At 43.7% G+C, this 13025-nt stretch overlaps 1 protein-coding gene across 1 annotated transcript in view; it reads right to left on the bottom strand.

Annotated features, from left to right (window-relative positions):
• LOC309595474 (nischarin-like) overlaps positions 1 to 13025 on the bottom strand; it is a 101273-nt gene that overhangs the window by 45183 nt on the left and 43065 nt on the right. The window contains exons 25-33 of the mRNA XM_082322459.1: positions 9373 to 9509; positions 7763 to 7878; positions 6480 to 6565; positions 5307 to 5376; positions 4304 to 4399; positions 3735 to 3851; positions 2793 to 2989; positions 2446 to 2579; positions 756 to 883 (exon numbers count right to left, since the gene is read on the bottom strand). Coding sequence (XP_082178585.1) covers positions 756 to 883; positions 2446 to 2579; positions 2793 to 2989; positions 3735 to 3851; positions 4304 to 4399; positions 5307 to 5376; positions 6480 to 6565; positions 7763 to 7878; positions 9373 to 9509 — 1081 coding nt within the window. The remainder of the gene's footprint in view (positions 1 to 755; positions 884 to 2445; positions 2580 to 2792; positions 2990 to 3734; positions 3852 to 4303; positions 4400 to 5306; positions 5377 to 6479; positions 6566 to 7762; positions 7879 to 9372; positions 9510 to 13025) is intronic.

Raw genomic sequence — 13025 nt, 5'->3', positions numbered from 1 at the left:
CTGAGCTTTGAGCCCTATGCTTCTGTCAAGTTAGTGGAGCTAGAGAAGACTGTGCAGAGGATGAGTTTGAGAAGGTATCTAACATAAATATGCTTTGACATGAGCTAAAGGGTTCTCATTCTTTCCTTGAATTACAGTGAGGCAAAAATTAACCTTTGCAGATATCACTCCTCACACTTGCAGTACACAGGTTCTAAAACAGTCTTCTATGCTTTGCAAAGCAATTCCTCACTCAGAAAGTACCATGATGCATTGAATAAAGTCTTTTCATCTCTGTAATAGCCACTCATACTTGTGTGCTGGCAAGGAGGCTGTTTAAGGGCTTAGTAGATGTTCTACTAAGTAGAGGACCCACAGCACGCCAGCCTCAACCATCACCACTAGAAAACTCAGCAACAGCTGAAAGATTGCTGAGCCTTCAACATCGATACTGCAGGTGGAGGCACACAGGTGCTTTGATACAAACAGGTTTGAATCACACCTCCAAGGCATGTTTTCCTTCTGCAGATATGGTACATCCTTCACCAGGACTGTCAAATACCTAATACTCATCCACAGTGCTCTCTGCAACAGTCTCCTCAATTCACAATCCAGAACTGGTAATATGAGTTCAGAGATGCGATGTGTTTAATTTTGCAGCCCATGGTCACAGACTGTGAAACAGACCTATTATGCTGAAAGGCTTTTAGCCTTTTCTGACACACTCTGGTCCCCATGTTTGCTCCATTCCCCAAACAAATTCAAAAGACATTTACCAAACATTTTCCTGGCGACGTTTAATTTCCTAGCAAGCTTTCCTCGTGAATTATGCTGATTTATCTCACTCAAGAGATCTTTATAGCAACTTCTCCCATCTCCAATCTCCCCTTCTTCACACACACAGCTAAGAGAGAAGAATGAAACATAACAAACCATTATAAAACAGTTCGCAAAACTTTCAACAAATGTGAGTAGAACAACATGTCAGTATCTACACTTGAAAGACAAATCCCAGCTTTAAGGTGTAGGTAAGAGCTTAGTAACTTCTGCCTAAACTAAGTGACAGGAAAAAAGATGCACACTTCTGGAGTACAAGCAAATTTGGACCTACCAAAAGAGAATGAAGATGCTTTCTCAGATACAATCAACATAAGGATTGTCTTCTCTAGAGTTCAGCATACAGATAGCCACAATATATTTATCAACACCTCTCTAACTAGATATTCAGTCAATAACAATCATTACAGCATCTGAAAATTTGACGTAATTGATAGAAACCACAGGCTAAGTGAAAATCTAGCAAACAGCTCCTGTGTGACCCCTTAGCTTCAGTAAGAAGTGCCAGCTCAAGCACATCAGTTAGCTACGGTTCATCTCAGACTTAATGAGGGCCCCAGAAAGGCTAATGACTTTTCCAGAAAAGGTTATCTACATGTGAAAATCTCCGTCCTGATTCACACGGATTTATATTCATTACTCAGAGACTACTTAAGATCACTGGCCGATAACCATGTTTTTTCCCGTTTGGGTTTTGTCCAAGTATCGGCTCTGCTCTTTCTGTTTCAGGGATGCAAAGACATGCGACACAGGGGAGGAATTTGACATTACTTCAGCCTTGGAGGGCTGAGTGCCAGCTGCTGGGGAACAGATATACTAAAGCAGGGACTGTGCTGAACACCGCGTCCTGCACTTTGCTAGCATATCTTCAGAAAGGGAAGCCACTGTGTTTCAGTTCTGGCCTGGAGCACACAATGAGCAGGTAGATACTAACAGTTTTAGCAGTACCAGGGAAGGAAAACTCAAGGAGATGGGACTGCTCTTTCCCTCTTCAGTCTCTCAGAGAAGCTCCACCTTTTCTTGGTAACACCTAAACTCCTCGGTGAAGCTTTCCAGGTGTTTGGGAGGCCATTGTGCAAAAATGATCCTAGATCTGGCAGTATTTCCCATCTAAGTGGTATCAACTTCTAGGTGTTTTGCTCCAGAGGACTAAATGAGGTCTGGTGTTTCTTCCCTCAACTTCCCCCTTCCCTGTCAATCTGCAATTCTAATTCATTTCTTGCTTACAGGCCTGAGTGGGAGGTGAGGCAAAGACTTAGCCCTCAGAATCAAATGTGGGCAAATGTGAGCAAACAAGAGTCACATATCTCCCTTCTAATGATTGATTATTAACTGATAATACCCTACTACTACCACCAACTTGGGGAGCTACATCTCCAGTTCACATCACAGAAGACTGCTGCCCCAGATTTAAAGCATCTCGTGACCCACACACCAAAATTTACAACAACTGATGTAAAACTCTCTACTTTCAATGGGCTTGTTACAAACAGGGTCTTCTCAAACAGTGACTCTGGCCCATTCTCCTCAGTTAGCTCTCAGTTTCTTCAAAATTCAGCTCATCCAAGCTCAGTTTCCATTCTAGCTGCAGAATAAGCTTCTTTAATAGCAATCTTTAAATTGGCTTACCTAGGATTCCCCTGGGAATTAATTTTACATGTGGAAGTCACGTCACAAAAATACCGCCGGCAATCGTTGGGAAATACAGAACACTCAGATGAAGGAGATCTTCTACTCATGCCAGGCTTGCAAAAACACGATGACTAAAGGGAAGGCAACACAGTGATTATAGAGCTGCATTCATCATCTTTTACCCAACAAGTTACCCTACAAAAGAGCTGTCTGGTTTCCCTTTGCACAATTTAAGGTGAGGGGAGTATATTTGACCAACACAATGGTGAGCTCATTTGAAGAACTTCTCACCCGGCCATTTTTCAGACCCTTACAGGTTGCTGATGTGCTGTTATTGCCCTTACCTCTCCTGGACGTCTGTAAACACAAATCGTAGAGTTTTCTGGGCAGCCTCCATTGCTGTCAACACAAGGGTTTATAGGCTGGCAAATCTTCCCATCTCCTTGAAATCCTTCTGTGCAGGTACATTGATACTTTCGTGGTCCAAGAACCTTACATACAGCGAAAGGGGAGCATGGAGATGCAGCACAAGGATCCTGAGCTGCAATTAAAGAGATGAGAGGTAAGAGTAACCAAATTTCTCTTTTCAAAACAGCACTTACTGCAGCACAGCAGCATGCAAAAGGTCTGGAAAGAATGGAGTATAAGGAATTTATACTATTAAACTTGAAAATCTCCCAGGAAAATAAAATCATTTCAGACAGTGGACGTTTTGGGTTTTTTAATCTGAGGAATTTTGATGACACATTATTCATGTTACTTCAGTAACAGAAGTGTGTGACAGAGGATGGTTGGATACTTCTGAATTCCCATCATATCTAAGGATACATGAAACTGCAGTTTGGTCAGCAAAAACTGCAAAAAGCCAGTGAAAATAGAGCTATCCATAGCTAGCTAATCACATGCATCTTATTGACTTTCTTTTAACAAAACCAATTCACAAACTTAAATTTGAAATCAGTGAAGAAATCCTCCAATTACACACCTTATTATTTCAACTGGTACAGACTCACGAACATCCTGTTGTCACGGTTATTCAGTACATACTTATAAGCAAGTGCTGGAATGAACCTGCAACTCTAATTCATTTCTTGCTTTCAGAACCAAGTGAGAGGAGAACCAAAAACTTGGCCCTTAATCTTAAAGGGATTCCTAAAAAACAGGTTCTTAAGCCTCTGCAGTGAAGTACGCATTGTATTCACAGCGATCAAATTCATCCAGAGATACCAGTGCAATAAGATTTTTACAAACAGGGGACCATTTAGGGTCACAGAGAAGTTTCTCACCTTGGCAAGTGCTCCCACTTTTTCTGTAGCCCAGCTTGCAGTCACACATCGCTGTCCCATCCCTTACCACACATTCACTGTTGGCCTCGCATGTCATGCCTTTGCAAAGGGGAAGCTCTGGAATCACACAGCAGAGAGTTTTCCTTTGAGCATGCAGGGCACTGCTGGAAGATAGAACTTACCTTACAAAATATCTGGAAATGAAGGTAAATGTGGTTTCCAGAGGTCCCCAGGCTGGCACAAAAGCCAGGGGATATAAGCAGTGCAGACAGCTCTAAATCACTGGCAACCTAGGTAGTCAGGTCCCGCAAGGCTTAATGAGAAGAAAGGATCTATCTAGTTTCCAGAGAAAGAACGGAGGCACAAAGAGAAGGTACATCTCGGCCACTGTCACGGAGTGGGGAGCAGACCCCAGCTTTTCCCTCTGTCTAGATATCCAGTGCTCAGATTATCTTCCCTCTACATTCCCAAGCTATTCATTGCCTCCCAGCTCCTTTTGGGACACATGCATCCAAGCCCATAGCATAGTTTAGCTCTAACAGCCCCTCTGCAGCTACCAATGTATTTACCTTGGTCACACCTGGGGCCAGTGTAGCCTCCATAGCACGTGCAGCTTCCATTCCCAGTGACACCACTGTTGCATTCGCCGTGCACACAGTCACACACTGCAAGGAAAGTCCAGACAAACCTGACCTTCAGTTACAAGGCAGTGCACAGGGCTCCAGGCATACATTGGCCAACTGCCCTGGGACTTGGCACCCTGATTTCCCACCAATAATCCACAGCAGATGCAGCTTCTTTTAAAAATAGGCCATGCCACTCAGAGCTTACAGAGGGCAAACTGTATGTCCTGGGCTCAAGAAGACAAAGTACTGCCCTGTAAGAGCAGCCCTGAATGCAAGATCTAGACCAGTCTTTCTGGCACGTGTTTTAACTTCCCACTCCTCTAAGTCTCCTGCAGCCAATGTGGAAGGAGGCAGTGTTATGAGAGCCTACCACATCTGTGATCCCAGCACTGGTGTCATTGTGTGAGCACAACCACCAAGATCACACCTATCTCACCTGTGTGGATACAAGGGAACCAGAAGCTGGATGAAAAGGGCTTGTTTAACAGCCAGGCTGCACTGGTTGTAATTCACTTCCAAAAATGCCATACATGAGAAGCAGCACTGTGTGTATTAAGTTTGTAGGGAGGGCAACAAGGAAAAGTCTGGGAGACAAGTAGGGCAGTTACAGGAGTCTGGAAAACAGTTGGGAAGTGTGTGGGTCGCTTCGGGGATGTAGGTAACAGCCTGGCTAAAAAGAGAAAGGAAACTGGGATAGCCCTGGTAAGGGGAGAGAGAAATTTACAATAGGAAAAATGGACTGATTTGAGTGAAAGACTGAGAATCATTTGTCTAATGGGACAGTGGAGAAGGGCACAAAGACAAAATGCCAAGACACGTGCTATTGAACACTGCCAGCTGGCATCCTCTCCTCCTCTCCAGCACCATTCCTCACTCAACCTCCCCCTCCTCCTTCCTTGCTCTCAGTTATTTTTCTGAAGGTTTCACCTGAATTGCTCATTCTTACCTGACTGACAGTCTGGGCCAAAACGATTTTCATCTCGACAATTCTGGCAGGCAAAACCACTGTATGGCTCCTAGAAGGGGCCCAAAATGTTCCATGTTATTTTTCCCTATCACTGCATTGTTGCACACATTGTTATAGTTCAAAGCCTTTCCCCATTTCTGATTTTCTGTGACAGCTGAAGCAATACAGTGAAGAAAACTGATCTGTCAGTGCTCTAGTAGTATTAACCAGCCCCCATGGCAAAGAAGATCACAGTGTAAGCTGACACACAGAGGGCATGCAAAATGACAGCAAAACTCTGGTGGGCATTGAGGAAACAATGTCCTGATCACAAACAGACAGGAATGTACCAGCTGGCTTCTGATCTTCCTGAAAAAGGAATTTGGAATTCACTAATGCCAATGGGACTTTTGACATTGATTTTACAGGGCTTGGAGACCTTCAACATATATTTTAATTGATATTATATCAAATTGAATTAAATCCAAAATCAACTTTTCTCAAAGCAGGGCCCAAGAGGTAGGATTTTAGCTCATAATGCTATTAATTAAGGATGCCGTAAAAACATACAGTTCATAAGAGAAAGTTTCAAGTCTGACACTGATCCATTAACCTAAAAATTTTAGAAACACTGCTCTATACGATTCAAATGTGCAGAAATTGTTTATGCTTTTGCTGTACTAAGTCTGGAGCTGTAAAGAAAAAAATAAACATCTGTCCTAAATTCTCTTTCTGGTCTTCCAGCTCCTGCTCCTCCTGAGAGAGGGAGGATCTGCCTGCCAAGGTGCAGGACCAGTTCATTTGGGAAGTATACCATCCAAGTCTGGAAAAGGTGCAGCTCATTAAGAGCTAAGTATCTCTGCAAGAATAGCTTCTTGCAGCCACAGACAGACACTGATTATTTCAACTGAGCAGAGGGTTAAATTCATGCAATTCTTTCTTCATTTCTCCCTAGAGATCCTTCCCAACTTCATACCCTCACCAACAGTGTCTTAGTGCTATTGCAGACCACGCCAACCCCCCAGGAAAACCACAGACACTGATGCTGGAATGAAAGAAGCTGCTAATGACCTTCCAGGCAGAAGGGCAGCCTTTATCCAAACCATCTGCACAGATGCTATACAACTCCCTCTGACAAAAGCACATCACCCTCCGAATAAATCATGCACTGACCTTACAGATGCAGGTCCCATTTTGGTGCATACCATCCAAGCATGTCCCATGGCCACTGCAGGGATTTTGAGAGCCACCCGGACACTCTAGCAGGCAAGAGACAGGCCAGACAAGATTAGATTGAACAACCAGCACTGTATCCCCCTTTCCATCTCCTCTTCCCCCTGGCATTTCAGTTGTGCAAAGGCAATGGCAAAGTCCCTGCCTGCTGCTTATCCAATACACATAACACTGGCCCAGAGCTGGTGAATATGGGCAGGAGTGGCACCAAGGAGCAATTTGGCTGCTATCTAAGAAAAGCCTTTTAATAAAAGACTAAGGAAAAGTCCCAATGGGCCATAACTAACTAAATTTCAGCAAAGGCACTGAAACATGTTTTGAGGTTGAGCCACTGCTGCTAGCATCAGCAAGAGGCAGTATCAAACATCTGAGGGAAGTTCTGAAACTCCGGACAGACAGGAGTCTGTTTTGCAAAGATACTGAGCATTTTCAGCTTTCCCTGACTTCATGAAGAGCTGGGAATGTGCTCGGACAAACACGGTCCACATATCTTTGGAGTGGGGTACCTCCAAATTCTGGGGACTATTTCTGTAAGTTGTAGACATGCGATTCCTCTGACAAAGCCAATTGCTTATTCAAACCACTTCTGTGTGAGAACAGGCTCAAGCTTTCAAATGACCCCCCATTTTCTGCAGGGCTGGAGAGTTTCTTTCCATATTCCAGCAATCAGTCAATCACATGAGAAGTGTTTAGCTTAGCAGGTCTTGCTTTTGGATTTTTGAGACAAGACAAAACAAATTCTCTTTACTTGGCATAAACCTGAGTGGAAGCTTTGCTATGGTTATTTTCACCTTGGGTTGGAATTGCTAAGTATTTTCTGTGGCTGAATGGCAGACTAACTCCAGACTATACAGGAGCACACGTGGCACACGCACTGCAGACTAGAGGGACATCAGAAAGAAATATCTTCCTCTTCCTTTGGAAACTTTCTTAAAGAGGAACAAAACCATCCCTTTCCAAAAGCTTATTTTTAAAGAAGAGACAAAAGGAAGTTCCACCAAAGGAGGTTATGTTATGTGTTAAATGTGAGGGTTCAACTCATCTGAAGCAAAAAGATTCCTTCCCCATTATATTCTGAACCTCCCAGACAGATAACGGAGTCCTTGTGAGTGGTCGAAGAATAATGAAAATTAATCACCTCAAAGCATATTTAATGCCTCCTGCTAAAACTGGTTTGACTTATTCAACAGCTAGAGAGTGTTCTAAAAAGACGTAAAACTTACCATAGCACTCCGTACCCCAGAATCCTGGGCAGCACTTTTTCTCCTCAATTTCCTTTTTACATATGTGATGGCACCCTGGCTGGGAAAGGGTATTTTCTCCTAGCTTGACAGTGAATCTTAAAAAGAACAATCCAAGATTCATGATTACAACACAAACATACCGCATGCTTGTTGGAGGGTTTCTAAGCAATCACGTGCAGTGCACTGAACTCTGAATGGACGGAAGGGCACTCATTTCCTTCGCCATACATGCATGCAAGAATTTGCACTTGGGTTACGTCTTCGCTAAGGATACCCATTGCATTGAGCCTCAGAGATGGGTTACAAGAAATCTGCATGGGACTGGATATGAGACAGGACCCTGGGCAGTCTGAGGGCATCAGGACAGAAACCTTGGATGCTGGAGGGTTAGACAGCATAGAAACAAAGTTAGGATCTCCAGGGTGACTCAACAGTAGACTTCACACTTAAATAACCTTGAAAGAACAAAGTCTCCTTGCAGGACTTGTCCCTCTGTGTCTTGCACTAAAGATTCCAGATTGGGATGCTGGAAATTTTGATTTAATAGCTGTGTTATGCACAGATTCTCTATGCAATCTTGGACAAAGCCCTTAAACCCCCAGAAGAAGCATCTTCTTTTCAACCCTTCATCTACCACGTCTACACACAGCATAAGCCCTTGATAGCAGTGTCTCTTGTTCTGCACGTATGCAGTACAGAACTATTCTTGGGTCTGTCCAACAACCACCACAAGAGCAGATAACAGTCAGAAATGCTGCATACACTCACATTATTCTTACACTTCATTTTATTTTTGGCACAACATCCTTCGCAAAAGGAACTTGGAAATTGTCTCAATAGCACTGCCGCCTTGGCTTCAATCTGACTCCTATGCGTGTCTGTGCAAAAACTGCTATAAACTGCAAAACTGCTACAGCTATTTTTAAAGTATTTCGACAGAATAGCGAATCACAGAAAACAGTAGACAAAGGAGCTATATATTAACTGTTAAAATTTACTACTGAATAAATACGCAAACAATAATCTATAGTGTTTCAGTTTTTAAAAACTTCCTGGTAAATTCAGTTTTCCCTCACTCTTTTCCTATTACAGCCAAGCTCAACAGAATAAGAGCAAAGAACACATGAACAAGCAATTGTCATAAAGCAAAATAGGAAGGTAAAAAGTTCAGAGGATTATTGCTGGAAGCTGGGAGGATATGCAAGGGGGACTATCATTATATTATTTTCTTCATAATCCACTATGGGATTCTGGGTCTGAAACAGGTTTCTATGGTAGACAGACCTCTGTAAAGTGGCTACAGCAGGATTAGCAAACTCAGGCTGTTTAGGGCAAGTTAGAGGTAATTATCATGTAATTTGTTCTGTGTATATAGAACTTCATGCCCAGCAAAAAGTCCATGAGATTTGCAAGGAGACAAAAGCAACAATAATAGGGGCCATAAATCCATTTTTATGCATCTGAAAACAAAACTCTGTGGATCTTTAGAGCTCAGAAAACACATGTGTGCTCTCCTGAAGGCATAGACACTACTCCTTGCATAGCAGGGCTGCACCAAAACCTTAACATGGTTAGGAAATAGGCCTTACCTGCAGTCCCTCACTCCTAATTCTTGGGTGGTCTTTAACCAGCCTCTTGGACACAATATTTTAGGCGCTATAGCACAAGCAGTACATGCTGTATTCAAGGTAAACATCGTCTTGATATTGCATCGCATGGATTTTAACTAAAAAAGAAAAAAACAGAATGGAAATAAGCCCAAAATTAAATTGTTACCCTAGCCACTCATCTTGCCAACCTTTAATATCTTTATCAACATTGCACCATTCTTTAGATACCACTGGGAAGGGCAGTGACCAGTGCAGCTGCTGGGAGGTACACCACACGCTCATATGGGCTAAACCATCACACCATGCTGCTGCATGTTACTCCGCTTGGATCTCAGCTAGAAGGCAATAGGGCAGATCACAGCTATCTTATCTCTCCCCCACGCCTCGCAGCAAAAATTCTAACCATGTCTAAAAAAATCATAACCACGCACTGTTAATTTAAGCTGATCTTTTGCAAAAGTGTGGTAGTGGTATGTGAGGACAAGCCCTAAATTAATAGCCCTTGCCAGAAGACACTGAATTAAAATGCAACACAGCATTTCTGTTTTCCATGCCATTGATACGATCCAGTTCACTGGTGGTTTCATTGCTGTTTCATGGGTCTGAAGAACCAAATGCGTTAGATCAGTCTATTTCCCAGGAGCCCAGGAGCTGCTCAGACAGATATTTCTCATGTCAACTGTCTTCGAGAAGGTGCGGGAGGCACGGAGGTAGATTAAAAGGAAAGGTGCTCTGCACGTCTCTGATCACCTGGATGGCCCCTCATGTTTTGACCCTAGGTGAGAAGGACCCCATAAATACTGGCAAGAAGATCAGGTAGGAGACTTGGATAATTCACATGGCTGGTGATAAATTCAGCACGAGTCCTTCCACCTAACCAGAATAACTTCAGGCATTCAGGCTTCCTCAGAGGGCTTTTCTGTACCCCTGTACCCACCAATTCAGCTTCTCCAAATGAAACACAGCCAGAGCAGATGAAAAACGTACAGCCTCAGAGCAAATGATTTTACCCCAAAAGGGTTTCCTGGTATTCCTGATCTCCTGGAGTTGAGCCACTGCACGGAAACCTCATTGTTCATTTTAAAAAGAGACAATGTTTGTCACTGACGATGGCAGAGAAAAGCTGGGAGGAACAAGCTGTGTTTGCCCCAAAAGGTCACCAACTGGAAAAAAAAAAAAAAATACCCCACAGCTCACCTCAACTGTGCCTGTACAGGCACTGTATTTTCTAAAAGTAAAAACATTAGATCAAATTTTGGGAGGCGGCCTTGATCTGGGATTTTTTAAGCCAATCCTGAACAATGCTGTTAATACAGCAGCTCTCCTGTGCCCAGAACTCCCTGTTTCGGATTCCCATCAGCAACCTCAGCTTTGCTTCCTCTGAACTTAAGCCCAAATGTGTACATTTGCTTCAAGGCAAGGAAGGAAGCCCATGGCTTCCCATCAGTTATCAACAGCTCAGGAAGGCCCTCCCAGATGACAGCCAGCAGACCCTGTCAGGAAAACCTCCTGAGAGATAACCCTCAAGTCCCAGGTCCACAGGGACATCTCCCTGGAACAGTTTCCTGACTCACACCCATGTTCCCTCTGCCTGGAGCTGTTGAGCTTTTTCTCATCTTCATGAATCCATCTTCTGCAGCCATCCATGCAAGAATGCTGCCCAATGAAGAAAGTGATTCCTTTGTCTGTGGTGGCCCCTCACATAGATATTAATTTCTAGTTGTGCATCTGGGGCTGTCCTTACTCTGCAGTAACCTCCACTTCCTTTGGTGGGAGAATACCCCAGGAACGTGTTATATCAAGGACTCTCTTCCTTGCATTATAAACAGCTCAAAACCAATCTGAGATCCACCAAATCCACCTATCCATGGTCCTGTGAGCACCAGCTTTACTAATTTTATCCAACAGGACAGAGATCACCTTTGCTGTTCTTTACATTTCCACTCCACTGGCACACAGTGCAGTCAGAGGAGATTCCCCCTTTTTCATGGAGCAAAACAGAGAAGACAGACAATACGGATGGATAAACGAGGTGCTACCTCCAGAGTACTCTGTCTCAAAAGATCAGCCGTGCCATTGATGGGGTAGGGAGGAAGCCCATCCAACCACCTGATTCAAGGACAAATTATGGCTCCAGATTAAAGCTGGCCTTTTGAAAGGAGCCAGTTGAGGCCAGGCATCTGGTTCTGACAGAACAGTACATCTCCTGCCTTTCTAGACCCATCAAATCCCAGCTTTTACCTTCACTGAGACAATGCCTCAGAAAGAGGAATGGGAAGATGCTCAAGAAACACACACAGTGGTGGATGCCTTCCCATGAGTTATGATGTTAATTCTGTCAGAATTACCCCACAAACCTTTATCAGGTGGCTGAGCCACCCTATCTGTATGGAAAAGACCACACAAACAGTAGATCACAAACCACTAAATTAAAATTATCCAATCTTCTATTTTATCTTTACTTCCAGTCACCAGGAGTTGGCTGTCAGGCATAGTTGGGCCATTAAATGTGTTCTCTGTCATGGTGGTGGAGGAAGACACCATTATTCACACATTATTCCATTTTCCTTCTCTTCCCTTCATCAATGTGGCTCCATTTCTAAATGGAGATGGACACAGAGAGAGGAGAAGGGCTGTCACTCTTCCCTGTTGGCATCTTTAATTATTTGCAGGCTTCTAAGACAAGTCAGTTATTGTGGAATCCCCCCTACCCTACCTTCCCAGGACATTTCATGAGCTTTAGGCAGCTTTCCAGTAAGATCTTCCCCTTTTTATAAGGAAATATGCTTGTGTCAGCAGCAACAGGCGGGAGGAAAGAGGAAGAAAACAGCTATGTGGAAAATAATTTAAAAAATAAATTTCCCTTCTTATTTGAGTGACAGAACTGATGAAGCAGTCATTTTCTGGAGTCCTTTGCTTCTTAGGAAAGCAGAAGAGGGAATAAAGGGACATAAATGCAACAGTTTGGATACTCAAATTTTGGAGAGGATGAAAGATAGACAGGAGTTTGAGTCAAAGGTGGCTGCTGAGGCACAGCCTTATGGAAAACAATGATGCACTGCTCCCTTGGGCTCATCTGTGACCGCTGTTTCTAAGTTTGAAGACGCTGGAGAGGAAGCAGTGAGAGGGAATGTCTGCCCCTGTAATACAGCAATGCTGCCTGGTGGCCCGAGAGTCAGCGAGGTACACGGTGGCTACACCAGGGAAAGGGGATGAAAACAGTCACTGTTCTGATCAGATGATGTTGTGAGCCTGGACTCTATCACACTTCAGGTACAAAGCAACAGAAAAGGAAGACTGTTGCTCTCAATCAGCTCCAAAATTAAAGGAGGCTTTTAAAGCAGAAGACATCTAGCTGTAGCCGAAAAAAGTTAAGAGCCAGGGTGACTCTGTCCAAGCTGATCTCTGTCTTGCCAGGGCTGGACTGTGCACTCTCTCTGCACTCAAACACGTGCCTGTGCATGAGCAGCCACTGCCCTCTGTGCTCAGCTGAGACATCTGAGCTTCTGGCTGCTGCAGAGTTTCCTTCCCTCCTCTCACTCTGACACAGTGTCCCTTACTTCTCAAGTGCTCATGTTTCTCTTATTCCACCTCAAGAGAATAAGCTGGGGAGGTTTTTTTTAAGGGCTAGT

Source organism: Platalea leucorodia (genome assembly GCF_965183815.1).
Source record: "Platalea leucorodia genome assembly, chromosome: 9".
Lineage (NCBI taxonomy): Eukaryota > Metazoa > Chordata > Aves > Pelecaniformes > Threskiornithidae > Platalea > Platalea leucorodia.
The sequence above is the reverse complement of the archived record's forward strand: the minus strand, read 5'-3'. Positions and strand labels throughout refer to the sequence as shown.